The following is a 16,708-nucleotide window of genomic DNA, read 5'->3' as shown; positions in this document are numbered from 1 at the left end:
TAATTCCATATAGATCAGTGAGAATGCATATACAATGAATTTTTCCTTCTTTCAAGGTTTTACTCCCAGAAACTCTAATGATGGATTCCACAGACCAAAAACCTATCTGGTAAGAATACTTCAGCAGTAAATAAATTTGCATAATAAATTATAAAAGTTTAATGTGAGTGTGTGCAATCAACAAAAGCAATATAAAATTTGAATCAATATTCACTGTGCAGATCTAGCTTGGTTTGTCTCAAAGGGAGAATGAGATTTAAATAAAAGAGAACAAAATAAATCGCAAAGGGTCGTGAATTAAACATTTCAGTAACCTATTTTTAATTTAATTCAAATCTTTTTTTTCTCTGTTTTATACCCAAAGCTAAGTGTTGGTTGAGATCTTCTAGTTAAGTAGATCTTAAATTAACACCACCAAAGTTTTACTAGACTTAAACGTTCACGTCATGAAATCTGCTCAGCAATCTGCTAAAAGTAATAATCTATGATTACTGGAAAGGCTACCTAACGCATCAGTTGAACTATTGAAAACTGCATTGCAGTTGTGATTATTAGGGACACTTATTCACCATTTGTATTAGTTTTCAAAAATAAGATTTATAATGTAGAACTTCTGAAGAATCACCAAAGATAGACACAAAATCTATCTCTGGATGGAAGGTATGGTCGAGATCGTTCTTCAGACTAAGAATCTTTGCCTTGTAGGATCTTGTTCGGAGTTGTCATGCCTGTGTCACTTCAGTGCTTCCCATTGCTTTTCTTTTTTTGTAATTTATTTTAGTGTACTACCAGAAGAAAGTGGCAATGTAAGCAAATTGGATAGCTGTTCAAAGGAAAAGAAATCTTCCGACAATGTGAAAGATATAGATGAAGAGTGCCCATCTGGAGTTTCTCTGCAATTATGGAAAGTATGTTTTTCTTTTATTTAATAGTTATTTGATTATATTTTCATGTGCTTATTCAATTTTGTTTTCGATTGCAAACTATTAAGACCAGCAAGTATATAGTAGATGAATTTCCTTCTGTGGGAAGGTGAGTAATTAGCTATTAATAATATAGAAAAAAACTGAAAATGATTGATAGGGAATTCCAGAATACAGCCTGCAGTAATCAAGGAACATATCGAAACAGCATAATGATAATAAGATCTGGCAGTGTTGCCACAACAATTTTATTCTTGTTAGCTGTCTGCGAAGTGTCTTGAGAAAGGAAATTCCGTTAAACTAAGTAGATTTGCAGTAGATTCACTGCAACCCAAGTCTTGGCCCATCTGAGGATTTTTTTTTAATCTATTCCAACCCTTTCCGTAACTTGTAACTTATTCCATAACTTCCTTTCTCTTTCTATAGATGTTGCCTGATTGCTGAGTGTTTCTGCATCTTCTCATATTATTACGTATTATTGCCCCAATTATGAAGTAGTGATTGATTTGTGAAATAAGCATTCAGACACACTGAATTGAATTGAAGCATGCACAATAATGATAATTTAAGCAAGTTTGTGTCATGTTACTCCTGATTTATTTTTCTTAGAAATTTCAGGAGTTGAAAGAACGAAGGAATGCCATAAACAAATTTTCATTTAAAAAGAGAGCGAGACGGAAACGAAAAATTGCTGGTGCAGGTATGATTTGTATTAGAAATTGTTCACTGAATTATTAATGAAGATTGCTATCAAATTATGTACTCGTGTTATATGAAATAACATTAATGAAATGGAAATTTGGGCTGAGATTCTCTTTTTTTTATTGGTTTTCCTTATTTGATTAATGCATCTAAAATTGTTATGTTATATTTTTGGATGAAGTTGCTATTGTCTATCTCTACTTTGAACTGGACCTCTATTTCTCATTTGGCTTGACATGTAAACACATGTGAAACAGGAAACAGGCCCCTGAGGTGCATTTGGGTGAAACTATAGAGCTTTAAAGTAGTCAACATTTGCTGCAATAATGCTGAACTGGAAAAGGAGCACTATTATTCCAAGAAATTACTCATTTTTAATTGTACATTTTTCAATAAATGCTGGAACTCTCTGCCACAGAGGGTAGTTGAGGCCAGTTCAAAAAGAGGGAGTTAGCACTATTATTCCAACGGGATAATTACTCATTTTTAATGGTACACTTTATATGAATTCTTCATTTCTATGACATTAATACCCGTCATTCCCACTGATTAATATATAGAGGTGGTTTCAAACTGATGTTCAAAATTATAAAATGAATAAAAACAAGAAATAGAAGAATGAATGGACTCTACATCCGTTTGAGCTACTCTGTCATTTAATAAGATAATGGCTGAACCATTTAAAGACTGAAAGGTATTTAACTAGAATTAATGCACACAGTTTATCAGTCCTCTGATTGTGTACTGTTTCCCATCCCAATTTCTATTTCCCTTGATTCCCTCAGTGCTGAAAATATTGTCCATTTCAGCCTTAAGTATCTTAATTGACTGAGCAGTCATGACCTTCTCAGTAGGGAATGCCAACAATTTTCAACCCTGCATGAAAAACTTCTCTTAATCTCAGTCTGATGCCGACTCCTCATTCTGAAATGTTTCCTTAGTTTTTATTCTCGAACCTCAGAAGGGCTCAAAATCTTGTACATCTAGGGAAGATTACTTATTATACTAATTTCCAGTGAGTAAAGGCCACTCTATCTCGGTCTTTCAGGTAATATTACATAATTTAGTCTGGTGAAACTATATAATATAGATACTTTTTTAAAGTGCAGAGACCAAACCTACTTCACCAACACCTTGCACAGTTAAGAATTTAGGAATAAAAAATCATCCCAATGAGAAACCTATATTGATAATATACTTAGAACTGTAAAAAAAATTATATGGAGCAAAACACAAAGTGCAGGAATAACACAGCAGGTTAGGCAGCATCTCTGAAGTCCATGGATATACAACGTTTTGGGTCGACATCCTTATTCTTCAGAAGGATCCCAACCCAAAATGTCCTGCAGTTACTCCAGCACTTTGTATTTTACTCTAGATTCCAGCATCTGTAGTTTCTTGTGCCTCCATTAGTAAGGAGCAAAAAGCCCTTACCTTTATCTGGACAATAATAATTGAGAATAATTTCAAGAATCAATAATTCAAAATAGATAGTAATCTATATTATTCTGGTCATCGTTTACATTTAACCCTTTACAGTTGAATGAAAAAAATGGTCAGTATTACAATTTTTTTTGATCATCATATTTAATAGTTTTGTATCTAATTAAAATTATATGTGTGCAGAAAGCCTGACAAACGTGGGAGGGAATAGTGAGGACCCTTCCATCAAATCGCAGGAATCTAAGCAAGAGCAGGAATCTGAGGCTGAAAGGTATTTAACTGGAATTTATGTACATAGTTTATCGGTCCTCTGACAAATTTAGACAGTTGTGTGATTATTTAATATTTTTAATTTTAAACCTTCAATTCAATTTTATTAGAATAAATCCAAAGATATCTTTTCAAATATACTTATGTTTAGATATTCCTGAACACAATTTAATCAATGAAATCCTCAATTCACGTGAAAAATATTAGTTAATGCCATTACTCTCAATAATTCTCTTACCATGATTTATGTTGAAAATAATGCTGATGTCAAAAACAATTTAATCATAATGATATAAGATAGCAAAACTAATCAATTGAAACCATTTCTTTCAAATTGGAATGAACTTTATGCTGGTAATGTTGATGTTGTGTTCCATTTTAGCAGCCAGCTAGCCATGAGAGAGGCCCACTGGAATGAACTAAGGCAATATTTTGGAGCAGATGATAGATTTAAGTCTCCTGCTTGCAGCACATTGCTTTCAAAGGTATTAATATTTATTTATATAACTTTATTGTGTGTAACTTAATGTGGCTCTGCAAAAGGTCTGTTTGGTATGCAGGAAAGGAAGTCTGAAGTGTCCCATAAATAATCCAATGCAGCACTGTTAACAGAGCAAGCAAGAAAGCAATAGAAGGGGCGACTGAATACTTGGTCAAATAAATGCTCTTGAGTTATAAACATTTAGGAAGAAAGTGTCAAGAAGTAGAATTGAGGTAACTCAATGATGAGGCTAAGCAAGGAGGAATATGTAAAAGAACAGTGTCACCGCACAGAGGAAGCAGATTGTAGAGATGGGGTGAAGTAAGGTGTCGGAAGGAACTGCAGATGCTGGATTAAACCGAAGATAGACACAAAAAACTGGAGTAACTCAGCGGGTCAGACAGCATCTCTGGAGAAAAGGAATAGGAGACGTTTTGAGTCGAGACCCTTCAGACTTTCTGTTCTAGGCTTCCTCAATTGACTGACATGCTGAGTTACTCCAGCCTTTTGTGTCTATCTGGGGTGAAGTAAAACCTGGGTACTAATTCTAGGATGGTAAGTTAAGGATTTTGCGATTCAGTAGAATATGGGACCACTGATAAAGTTTGCTCAGCAAATGGCTTAATTTAAAACATAATGTGGAAAGCAGTGCCAAAGAACGAAGCATAATAAAAAGGAACTGTAGATGTTGGTTTTTACCAAAGATAGACACAAAATGCAGGAGTAACTCAGCAGGTCAGACAGCATCATTGGATTTTTTTCCAGTTAAATTGGATCATGGTTGGCACAGACATCATGAGCATATGGCCTGTCCTGCGCTGCACTGCTCGCTCTATTTAGAATTTAGACATACGGTGTGCAAACAGGCCCATGGCCCACCAAGTCCGTGCTGACCAGCGATCGCCCCATACACATACCTATGCGCACTAGGGACAATTTTACAACTTACTGAAGCCAATTAACCTACAAACCTTTGATTAATTGGCTTTGGAGTGTGGGAGGAAACCGGAGCACCTGTAGAAAACCCATGCAGTCACAGGGAGAACGTACAAATTCCACACATAGAGCACTCGTAGTCAAGATCGTACCCAGGTCTCTGGCTTACTAAGGAGCAACTTTACCATTGTGCCACCTTGCCGCCCTGATGATCCAGCCTTTTGTGCATCCCTGATTCTAATAGTTTCATTGCTGTTGGATTTATCTTATGTGCTCTGAAATTATTTTCCTAAACCTGCTTGTCTCACCATTTCTGTTTTCTGCCTTGAGGCGCACCGTGAGAACTACCTGAATCCTAATATAAGTTTCCTAATATCCTCCAGGGCTCGAAATTAACGGTTGCCCGGGTGCCATTGACCACCCAAAGTGCCGCCGGGCAACCTAAAAGCCGACTCATTTTGCCCGGCTTGGCACTGCAGATATTGGTTTATATCGATAGACACAAAAAACTGGAGTAACTCAGTGGGTCAGGCAGCATCTTTGGAGAAAAGTAACGTGTCGTTTCGTGTCGGCGACGGCTGTGCGGAGCAAAGATACTAGGTGCAGGTTGACGAAGGTTCGGAGCGAATGACGGGCCCCGCACAGCGGCAGCAGCACCCGCGAAAGCGGCTACACCGCCTCCTCCTCCCACACCCCGCCCGCCCTGATAGCGGCCCCTGCTTGCAAATCCGCTAACGGCGCTTTCAAAAGAAACCTTCTCGCACGCCGAGGCCGGGAGGAGGGAGGGAGGGAGGGGGAGGCCTCCTTCCGCCGTCTGATGCAGCTGCACCAAAGATCCTATAGCAATAAGATCTTTGAGTTGCACCGCTTGGCCCCGCACCTTGCTGTTGGCTGGCGGAGGCGGTGGCGAGGAGATCCCAACCCCCTCCCGCTTTGGCGGCGGCACTTGGCGGTGGACAGGGACGGCCAAGGCAGCGGGTCGACGTCCGAGGAGCGCTGACCTTCCTTCCTCCCCACCTCCTCTGCCCCTTCCCCTCTCTCTCTCTCTTTCTCTCTCTCTTGTACGCCCCCCTCCACCCCTCTTACCCTGGGACCCCTCCTCTCCATCCCACACTGATCCCCATACCCGCCTCTATTCAGTCTGACATCCCCTGTGCTCCCCTCCCCATCTACCCCCCCTGCCCCAATCTATTCATCCTGCTCTGATCACCTCACATTGATTCTCCTGCCACCCCCCAAAAATGTTCTCTTCCTCTTCTGTGATTCAGAATCAGAATCAATTTATTTGTCATTTGGACCCCTGGAGGTTCAAACGAAATGCCGTTTCTGCAGCCATACATAACACACAAATAGACCCCAGACACAACATAATTACATTTAACATAAACATCCATCACATAACTGTGATGGAGGCCAAATAAACGTATCTCTCCACTGCACTCTTCCCCCCCCCGATGTCAGAGTCAAAGTCATAGCCCCCGGCTGGCAATGGCGATTGTCCCGCGGCCATTAAAGCCACGCCGGGTGGTGCGAGGTCGCACACCGGGTCTTGGTGTTGGTGCCCCCGGCGTGCGCTCGCAGAGTCCGCAGCCATTCCAGCCGCGCGGGGCAGTGGTGTTAGGCCCCGCTCCAGGAGCTCTTCGACCCCGCAACACGGGCGGGAGAAGTCGCCGCGGCAGAAGCCCCGAAAAGCCGTCTCCCCCCAGGGAGCCGTGGGCTCGGCGCCGTCGTCCACAGACCTGTAGAGAGCCTCTGACTCTCCGGCAGCAGCAGCAGCAGCAACAGCAACAGCAGCAGCAGCAGCACCAGCAGCAGCAGCGCTCCTCCACCGCTCCGGACCCGGCCAGCTCCGCGACGGTGAGGTGAGTCGACACCTGAGTCCCCGGTCTCTTCCTGTTGGAGGCCGCTCCTCGTTACGGCCTCAACGACGACTGAGACCCGACGAGAAAAGGTCGGGTCTCAGTGCAGGGAGAGATTCAAAAAGTTTCCCCCCCCCCCCCACCCCACCCCCACCCCCCCACACACACACCCCAACATAAAATAACAAACACTACATAAAAACACAGACAAAAATAATAAAAACGCGGACAGGCTGCAGAGGCCGCTGCTGGCCAGAGCCGCGCCGCCTACCGGAATATTCGCCAAATATTGTTTGATAATTTAATGTGAAGTGTAACAAAATATTTTATTACATCGCACACACGTGCAACTTGCTGTTATTGGTTAGACAGTAGGAAATGTATGGAATGTGACAAATAGATGCTCAAGAAAAAGAGCATCAGGATAGTTGAAACAAGAAAGTAAAGATTTTGTCACCCTGTTGTTGCAAACATTTAATTGTCTTGGTGATGATTCAAATGCCTTATTTAAAGATTGAGCAGTTGGCAAGGTTACAATCTTTTTCAGCCTTAAAATTTGACTATTACTGTGGTTGTCCTGAACTTGCTGGAGTGGCTCACCACCTGTTCTCACTGCTAACCATACATTTAGCTGATTCATCAAGGTTAGTTTTTCTAATATGAAGTGTAGGTCAAAATCCAAATTGGTGAAGTACTACGTGACAGCAGGGCTTTGTGCACGTAACCTATCATGCAGATGAACCAGAGAAAAGCCTCTTCCACAAAAATATGTACAGTTGACCATGTCGTGCCCTCACGCTTTGCATCTGCAAAACTGTCAACTTTCTCGAATGCTATTAAACATGAATAAAATCATTCAAAAACTAACAAAATGAATTTGCACAGAAATGTTTTGCCATTTGTAAAACTAAGTGCTGGTACTTCATTGTGCAAATACCAGCATTTCCCAGTTGGCTGAATATGTATTAAGTGTAATTACGAGATGTGTTACAATCAAACATTAATTTACAGAATCTCCCATGTTAGAATCTCCCAAGTTGTTCATATCAACATTATGGTTTCATTAAGTAACTCAGTACAGCTTTTTTTAATGGAGACACAAGAGACTGCAGATACTATAATATCGGAGAAACTCAGCAGGTCAGGCAGCATCTGTGGCGGAGACAGACGATGTTTCAGTTTGGGACTCTTTAGACTGATGGAGTAGTGGGAAGAAAGCTGGGAAAAGAGATGAGAGGATGGGGTGGGGCAGGAACTGACAAGTCGTAGGTGGTTTCGGGTGAGATGGTGAAAGGAATTGGGTAAAGGGGACAGGGATGTAGAAATAACTTGGATGATCTCTTTCCCCTCCTTCTCCCTTGGAGTCAACAACATACTCCACCTTGGAAGCGACAGCAGGTGAGAAGGGAGGGAGCCCTACGGTGACGCAGCAGTTGGCAGTGGTGTGAAGAAAGCCTGTCCTGTCAGGGGCTACAACGTGAGCCACAACAACAGCCATGTTAAACGGCGAAGAGGTGCCTTTTAGAGGTGCTCAGTGAAGTAGAGAAGGCTTGACAGAATGTTCAGAGTTCCAGAGGGTAAGAGGAAAATTGACCAGAATGGTGGGAGGAGGGGTTGTGGAGTGGTGCGTAGCAGCTAGGCAGAGTGAAACACGAAAACGCAGATTATTATTAACATGGAATTTAAAAAAATGTATGCAGAGTTTAGTTTTCTGTTTTGGAGCAAAGCAATGCAGCGTGTCTTCTTTTACTGTAGCATATTCATGCTCACTCAAACTTCAGTCATCTAGCTTCTTCTTGTAGCCACTTGCAGTTTTTTTTTCTATGCAGAATGCCTGCATGCCAAAGTTAAATATTTAGACATTCTAAGACCTGATGCAGATTGACAATGTTAATCAGTATGCTTTATGTCACCTTAATGGCATTGTAAAAAAGAAAGGAAAAATTGTTTCTGCTTCAGGGACTGTATTGATGGACTAGTGTTAAATATATAATTGATGTAGAACAGGTTAAAACCAGTTCAGTAAAGTGCGGATCGCAAACATTCATCTATCACACCATCATTTAAACTCTATTGTATGTCAGCTATCATCTGATGATTTAAATCTCCAATGTCTTGAGGTAAGAATTTTGTGTGTGAAGAAAAATTGTGCCAGTAGCAGAATGACTATATCATAAAATTGTCTAAACATTGTACATCAAGTTGACAGCTCTCAGTATTTAGTTCCTGGATACCAAATAAATATATTGCAGTCATTCCAGTTTAATACCCTGGAAAATGAAATACAGAAACATTATTACTTGTGATACAATTAAGCATTTCTTGTTACTGTTTTTTTTTTTGCCAGCATGATACATTACTGCAGATCTTTTACTGTTTGTTCATTTTTATGTGGAAATGCTGCGAGGAAAAAAAAGCAGATAACTGGTATTTGCCAAATGAGCATTAAGGTTTTTATGTTATTAAAATGGATCCAGGTGGAGAGGTGATATCGATATTGGTTTGTTATTGTCACGTCTACCAAGATACACTGGAAAAACGTGTTTTCCCCTTCTATCCTGCAAATCATACCATTCATGAGTATATAATTTATATATAAATAAGATAAAATATATTAAAAAAGAAAAAGTGAACAATTTGCGGCAAATAGTGTTACAAATATAGAGAAAGTACAGTGTAAAAAAGTGTGCAAGGGCTATAATGAGCTAGATTTGAAGCTTGGGAATTCATCTTCATGAGAGTGCTGTCAAGAGTCTGATAACAGCGGGAAGAAGCTGTTCTTGAATCTGGTGATATATGCTTTCAAGCTTTTGCATAATCTGACCGATGTTGCAAGGATGAATGTAGGAGGGAGATAGCATCTGATGTTGACCTGTTGCGGAAGTAGGCAAATTGCTGTGGATTGGTTTATTGGTTATTAATATTACTATTATTAGTATGTTTTGCTTGTTATCCAAGGAAAACGTTCATACATGAATACAATCAGACTATTCAGGATAGAGCTTTATAGCTACAGAGAAAGTGCAGATAGTAGAACAAACATCTCATACCTCATATTTTGCTTGGGCTTACAAACCAGCGGTATGAATATTGATTTCTCTAACTTCAAGTAACCCTTGCTTTCCCCCCCTATCTCCGTCCCTCCCCCACCCTGGTTCTGCAACTAGTTTCACTGTCCTGATCAATTTTACTGATTGTAAGACTCCTTGTCACCTTCCCCTCAGCTAATAATGAACCATTCTAGGGTTACACAAAAAAGCTGGAGAAACTCAGCGGGTGCAGCAGCATCTATGGAGCGAAGGAAATAGGCAACGTTTCGGGCCGAAACCCTTCTTCAGACTGATCGGGGGTGGGGGTGGGTGGGGACAAGAAAGGGAAAAGGAGGAGTAGCCAGAAGGCTGGGGGATGGGAGGAGACAGCAGGGGGGCTGAGGAAGGGGAGGAGACAGCAAGGACTAACAAAATTGGGAGAATTCGATGTTCATGCCCCCGGGGTGCAGACTCCCCAAACGGAATATGAGGTGCTGTTCCTCCAATTTCCGGTGCTGCTCGCTGTGGCCATGGAGGAGACCCAGGACAGAGAGGTCGGAGGCGGAGTGGGAGGGGGAGTTGAAGTGCTGAGCCACCGGGAGGTCAGCTTGGTTATTGCGGACCGAGCGGAGGTGTTCGGCGAAACGATCGCCCAACCTCCGCTTGGTCTCACCGACCGATATAGATCTGCTGACATCTAGAGCAGCGGACGCAATAGATGAGGTTGGAAGAGAGATGCAGGTAAACCTCTGTCGCACCTGGAACGATTGCTTGGGTCCTTGAACGGAGTCGAGGGGGGAGGTAAAGGGACAAGTGTTGCATCTCTTGCGGTTGCAAGGGAAAGTGCCCGGGGGGGGGGTGGACCGAGAGGGAAGGGAAGAATTGACAAGGGAGTTATGGAGGGAGCGGTCTTTGCGGAAGGCAGATATGGGGGGTGATGGGAAGATGTGGCGAGTAGTGGGGTCACGTTGGAGGTGGCGAAACTGACGGAGGATTACTTTTTGTATGTGACGGCTGGTGGGGTGAAAGGTGAGGACTAGGGGGACTCGGCCCTTGTTGCGAGTGCGGGGATGGGGAGAGAGAGCAGTGTTGCGGGGTATGGAAGAGACCCTGGTGCGAGCCTCATTTATGGTGGAGGAGGGGAACCCCCGTTCCCTGAATAGTGAGGACATTTCAGATGTCCTGGTGTGGAACGCCTCATCCGTGGAGCAGATGCGGCGTAGACGGAGGAATTGGGAGTAGGGGATGGAGTCCTTACAGGAAGCAGGGTGGGAAGAAGTGTAGTCCAGATAGCCATGGGAGTCAGTGGGTTTATAGTGTATGTCGGTTAGAAGTCTATCACCATTCTACATTTCCTTATCACCGTCTGCTTTAATCTGTCATTTTCACACTTTACTCTTCAATATCTCTAGACTCCCTCTCCCCTGACTCTCAATCTGAAGAAGGGTCTCGATTTGAAATGTCACCCATTCCTTCTCTCCGGAGATGCTGCCTGTCCCGTTGAGTTAATCCAGCATTTTGTGTCTATCTTCAATATAAACCATCATCTGCAGTTCCTTCCTACACAGAATAAACATAGACCAGCATAGCATAGAAACAAACCCTTTGGCTGTCTGTGCCAAGCTTGATGTCAAATTAATCTCTGCCTGCACAAGATCCATATACCTCCATTCACTGCACATCCATGTCTAAAAGCCTCTTAAGATCTACTGTCATATCTGTTTCCATCAGCACTCCTGGCAGCATGTTCCAGACACCCACCAGTCTCTGTGTAAAAAAAAAACTTGCCCGCACATCTCCTTTAAAACTTTCCTCTTCTGACCTTAAAGCTATGCCCTCTCATTGACATTTAGACCTTGGGAGACAGACACAACTCTGCAATTCCTTACGGTCTTGGGCAGAGCCTTAGACCTCAAGATCCCTCTGTACATCAATGTTGTTAAGGGTCTTGCCATCAATTGTATACTTTCCCCTTACGTTCGACCTCCCAACTGCAGAACCTCTCTGATTAAGACCCATCTGCCATTTTTTGTCATATCTGTAACTGATCCATATGTATTGTTTGACAGCCTTCCTCACTGTCCACAATTCCACTAATGTTGGTATCATCTGGAAATGTACTAACTAATCTATCCACATTTACGTCCACACACAATACACAATACAATTTATTTGTCACTTGAACCTCATAGAGGCTCAAATGAAATGTTGTTTCTGCAGTCATACACACATGAAAAAAAAGACCCAAGACACAACACAATTTAAACAGACATCCATCACAGCGCATCTCCTCCTCGCTGTGATGGAAGGCAAAAAAACGTATCTCTCCCCTGCACTCCCCATTCCCCTCCCGATGTCAGAGTCAAAGCCCCCGGCGGGCGATGGCATAAGTTCTTAACACAGATCCCTGTGGAATACCACTGGTCACAGATCTCCAGCAAGAATAATGCACATCTGCCACTGCCCTCTAAAAAACGACTACAAGGGTGGCAAAGAGGCAGATTGGGAGAATGAAGATACATCCTGAGCTCATACGAGATCTGTTCAAGAGTCTGATAAGAGCGGGAAAGAAGCTGTCGTTGAATAGTGCTTTCACGTTTTTGTATCTTCTGAGGGAGAGGGAAGATGAGGGTATGGCTGGGTGTGATTATGTTGATTGTGATTATGTTCTCCTTGATTATGTTAGCTGATTCCCCTGGGCATCATGAAGTTGAAATTGACTCAATGGGGGTGGGGGAAGGCTGGTTTGCAAGATGTACAGGGCTGCGTCCACAACTCTGCAATTTCTTACAGTCTTGTGCAGAGCACTTGCCAAACCAAGATGTGATGCATTCTGATAGCATGTTTTATTTGGTGCAGCTACAGTAATTGGTAAGTGTCATTGGAGACATGCAGAATTTGCTTTGCCTTCTGAGGAAGTAGAGGGGTTGGTCATAATGCCAATGTGATTAGACTAGGACAAATTGTTGGTGATACTTAACCAAGGAACTTAAAGTTCTCAACCATCACCACTTTAGCATTGTTGATGTCGACTAGGGAATGTTCTCAAACCCCACTTTCCAAAATTCATAACAAGCTCCTTCGTTTTGCTGATATTAAGAGAAAAGTTATTGTTTTGACACCATGTTACTAAGGTCTCGTTCTCCTTCTTGGACTTTGTCTCATTGTTCGAGAACCAGCCTGCTACTGTGGTGTAGTCTGTAAGCATGTAAATGGATTAAGAGCAGAATTTGGCTGCACAGTCGTGAGTGTATAGGGTGTTGAGAATGCAGTCTTGTTGAAAATAATCGAGGAAGTAGTTCTGTGGCCTATTCTCAATGATTGCGGTCTTTGGGTAAGGAAGTCAAGGATCAAGACTGGGAGGCTGGAGTTCATTTATAGTGGATAGTGGATTCACTATCTGGAAGGCTGGACTATGGTGCCGTCCTCACCTGGGTGCCATTTATGTTATGTTGTGTCGTGGACTTCTGTATTTGTGCTTTTTAAAATTTTTTAATTCAATTTCAATTTTATTTTTTAATATGTTTTATTATTTATTTATTATTTATTTTTATAATTTCTTTGTGATTTTTTTAATGATACTGCCTGTAAGGAAAATTCATTTCATTGTCTCAAATTGAGACAATGACAATAAATTTGAATACAATACAATACAATTTATGCCATGACCAGCCTCTTAAAGCACGATGGTGGATGTGAGCACTACCAGGTTGGTATTCATTGAGGCACACTACCTTGTTTTTCTTTGGAACCAAGATGATGGTGAAATTTCTTGTATGTTACAAATACTTGGCTAATAAAGTATGATTATAATTATAAAAGTAGGTGGGAACCTCAGATTGGAGTACGAAGAGGTTAAAGATTATTACAAATACATCGGCCAGCTGCTCCATGCAGATTTTGAGGACACGGCTGGTGACTACACCCGGGCCAGTCGCTTTCCAGTGAATTCACTATCTGGAAGGCTGATGTGAATCTGCAACGGTAACCGTGGGATCGGGTTCAGATGTGCCTGAGACTGCCGGAGTGGGTGACATCATTCCACTGACCATTTCAAAATGAGCATAGAATACATTGAGCTCGTCGGGGAGGGATGGGTTGTTTCCAGAGATACTGCCCAACTACACTTTGTATCATTGCTCCTTGGAATCACTAATATCGTATTTACAAGTATAGGACTAGTTGATAATAACTGAAACAAAAACAGAAAGTGTTGAAAGTACTCGGCAACAACTGATACAATTTTTTTTATTATAACAAATTTTTTTCCCCCCCATCAAATGTAGCCTCAGGTGGTTGAAGTTTTACATTCTGTTATTTGCAATTCACTTATTAAACTGTTCTTTCAGACAAATCTGGAAAAAAACCTTGACAAGGCCATTGCCACAGGGGATATAGATGAAGCAGAACGGTTGAGTGACAACCTTGCTGTTCGTAAGGTAAGCTGTTAAGCCACAAGCTGTGCCTACATCTTGATAAATTACAGTACATTAATATTTCTTAGGTCTTTCCACGGGAAAAACAAATGCTAGAATGTTTAAAGAATTCATGGAATCTATGTTTATTTATTTTTATATTTCCTCATTGGTGAACTTCTATAAAAAGGAATTGTTTTATTTTTTGCTCATGACGTTAGCTCAGAATTTGTGGTAAAAGCAACTACATACACTTCTGGAATAAATCAAATTATTGCTTTCAGTATCTGTAAGCATCGATAAATAAATGTTATGAATTTCGTTTCTCCTCCTTCACATATTTTATTACTCTAGTGTCTTGACATATGAAGTACATGAGTTTCAGTGCTTACCTAGTAAACATTACAGTAAATGTTAGGGCTGGAGAGTGTAATTGGATTTTCAATGGTTTATGTCTAAATTGGCAGTGGCAACCTTTTTGGCACCAGAGATTTACTTCAGCAAGTGTTTAGTTTCTTTCTGTCAAATTGGACATTATTTTTAATTTTCTTCCTAGTTTGTTATCACTCCCTTGATCCTTTTTCCTTTCCATCTCTATTTTTCTTGCTGTACATGTTTTTAAATTGAATTAAATATACTAATTTCTTGGTTTAGGCCAAGTGCATGAGAGAATTCTTCAAACGGTTCAGTTAATAGATCATTCTGCCCCTTGCCCTACTACGTACACCAGATTCACTGGAGGGTAGTGAAATAAAATGCTTCTTCATTTATTGTCAATTGTCAAGCAGAGATGCATAAAACGTCTGTGAGAAGCTCAAAGCATACCAGCTGCAAAATCGAATCCTTATTTGGGCACCACAATTGCTGCCTGCCCTTCTGATTTAGACTTTAGAGAAACAGGCCCTTTGACCCACTGAGTTTGTGCTGACCAGTGATCGCCTCGTACACTAGCACTATCTACACACTATGGACAATTTACAGAAGCCAAGTAATCTACAAACCCGTATGTGTGTGGAGGAAACCAGAGCACCGGAAGAAAACCCACACATCACAGGGAGAACGTACGAACTCCGTACAGGCAGCACCTGTAGTCAGGATCGAACTTGGGTCTCTGGTGCTGTAAGGTAGCAACTCTACTGCTATGCCTCTGTGCCGCCCTGATACTGATACTTTACATAAGTACCCTTCTTCTCGTGTGAGACAGATATTAAGTAGAACACTTGAATTTTAGGAGTTCCATCCTAATGCTGACATTCGTGCAGGCAGTTTTCCAAAAACAATCTTTGGAAACATTTCCACATAATTATGTACCTTGCATTCTAAAAGGACTTTAAATATGCTCCATATTTTTACATTCTACTTTTGTTTTGTTAATCTGAAGAATCTATGGGATTAAGAAATGTGTAACTTGGTTATGTAAATCTCTTTCAAAAAGGAAATTATAACATTATACTGGTGGGATTATTTTGAAACTGGACTGAGTAATTTAGGAGTTGGGTGAAGTTGTTTGCAGCACGTGAAGCAGTGGAAATGAACGATAGGGTAATGTGTAAACTACAATGGCAGTAGCTTTGGATTCCTCTCAAAAAAGTCAGAGTGACTTCGCTCAGTATCTCAATGCTCTGTATTTTGATAATCTTGCAGAAACACCAAATTGTAGCTGTTGCAGCAGCAATTAGAACAAAAAGAGTGTTGTGTGAATTCTATACATACACTAGATTAAGTTTGGTACTACGTTGTGGTTCACAACAATAATTTTATCCAATACTAGACTAAGTGGGACCCGTTGGGTCATCCAACCCAATATTCCACCTCTCCACCAATTCTAATATTGGTGGCCAGTTGGGGGAGGGGGGGGGGGGGGGGCTTTCTGGAGTGCTAGTATGGGTGTTGTGGGCTGAAGGGACTGGTTTCCAGAGGGCTAGTATGCAAATTGTGCGCCAAATGGATTCTTGGGCTGGCGTCTCAGTCAATCAAGCCTGTTGTGCTGGCAACTCACTCATTCACGGCTGGTGGGCTGGTAGTTGACTCACGGCTAATCCTTGAAATTATATTTCAAGCGGGGTATAAGGCAACCAAATTCAAGTGCAGTTTCTTACCACTTCTAGCAGGGTGCAAGGCCACCAAATTCAAGTGCAGTTTCATACCATTTGAAGTAGGGTGCAAAGTTACTAAAGACAGCGAGTCGTGACCTCTCCCTCCTCCATCTTGCAGAGACTGAGCCACACCCACATTTCGGGGTTTTATAACCCCTCTCCTCCCCCCCCACCCCCACCCCCACCGGAAAAGGTGTGGCTTTCATGGAGTGATTGACGGGAGAGAGATTCTCAATGTTTTTTTTTAAAACTAATAACACTTTTATTTTTCGTTGATGGGAAGAATTCTCTGCACCTGCTCAGCGGAGGGGGACTGAGTAAGATGGCCAAAAATCACAGCCGTAAGTGGTAGCGTTTTATCTAAAATCAATATACAGTGCAAACAGGAAGTAAGTGCATTTACAGTAGTGCCTTTTAACTTCAAGCCAAAGCACCCAAGCCACCATTTGCAGTAAGTAGTGCATTTCAACTTCATGCCACCATTTGCAGTAAGTGGTGCCTTTCAACTTCAAGCCAATGCACCTAAGCCGCCATTTGCAGTAAGTAATGCCTTT

At 41.7% G+C, this 16,708-nt stretch overlaps 1 protein-coding gene across 1 annotated transcript in view; it reads left to right on the top strand.

Annotated features, from left to right (window-relative positions):
• Nucleotides 1–16,708, top strand: part of fam204a (family with sequence similarity 204 member A) — a 71,199-nt gene that overhangs the window by 10,421 nt on the left and 44,070 nt on the right. Inside the window, exons 2-7 of the mRNA XM_055646938.1 lie at nt 57–109; nt 782–908; nt 1,533–1,623; nt 3,252–3,339; nt 3,721–3,823; nt 13,993–14,082. Of these exons, the coding sequence (XP_055502913.1) occupies nt 78–109; nt 782–908; nt 1,533–1,623; nt 3,252–3,339; nt 3,721–3,823; nt 13,993–14,082 (531 nt within the window). The 5' untranslated portion in view covers nt 57–77. The remainder of the gene's footprint in view (nt 1–56; nt 110–781; nt 909–1,532; nt 1,624–3,251; nt 3,340–3,720; nt 3,824–13,992; nt 14,083–16,708) is intronic.

This window comes from Leucoraja erinacea, chromosome 15 (assembly GCF_028641065.1).
Source record: "Leucoraja erinacea ecotype New England chromosome 15, Leri_hhj_1, whole genome shotgun sequence".
Taxonomy (NCBI): domain Eukaryota; kingdom Metazoa; phylum Chordata; class Chondrichthyes; order Rajiformes; family Rajidae; genus Leucoraja; species Leucoraja erinaceus.
The sequence above is the reverse complement of the archived record's forward strand: the minus strand, read 5'-3'. Positions and strand labels throughout refer to the sequence as shown.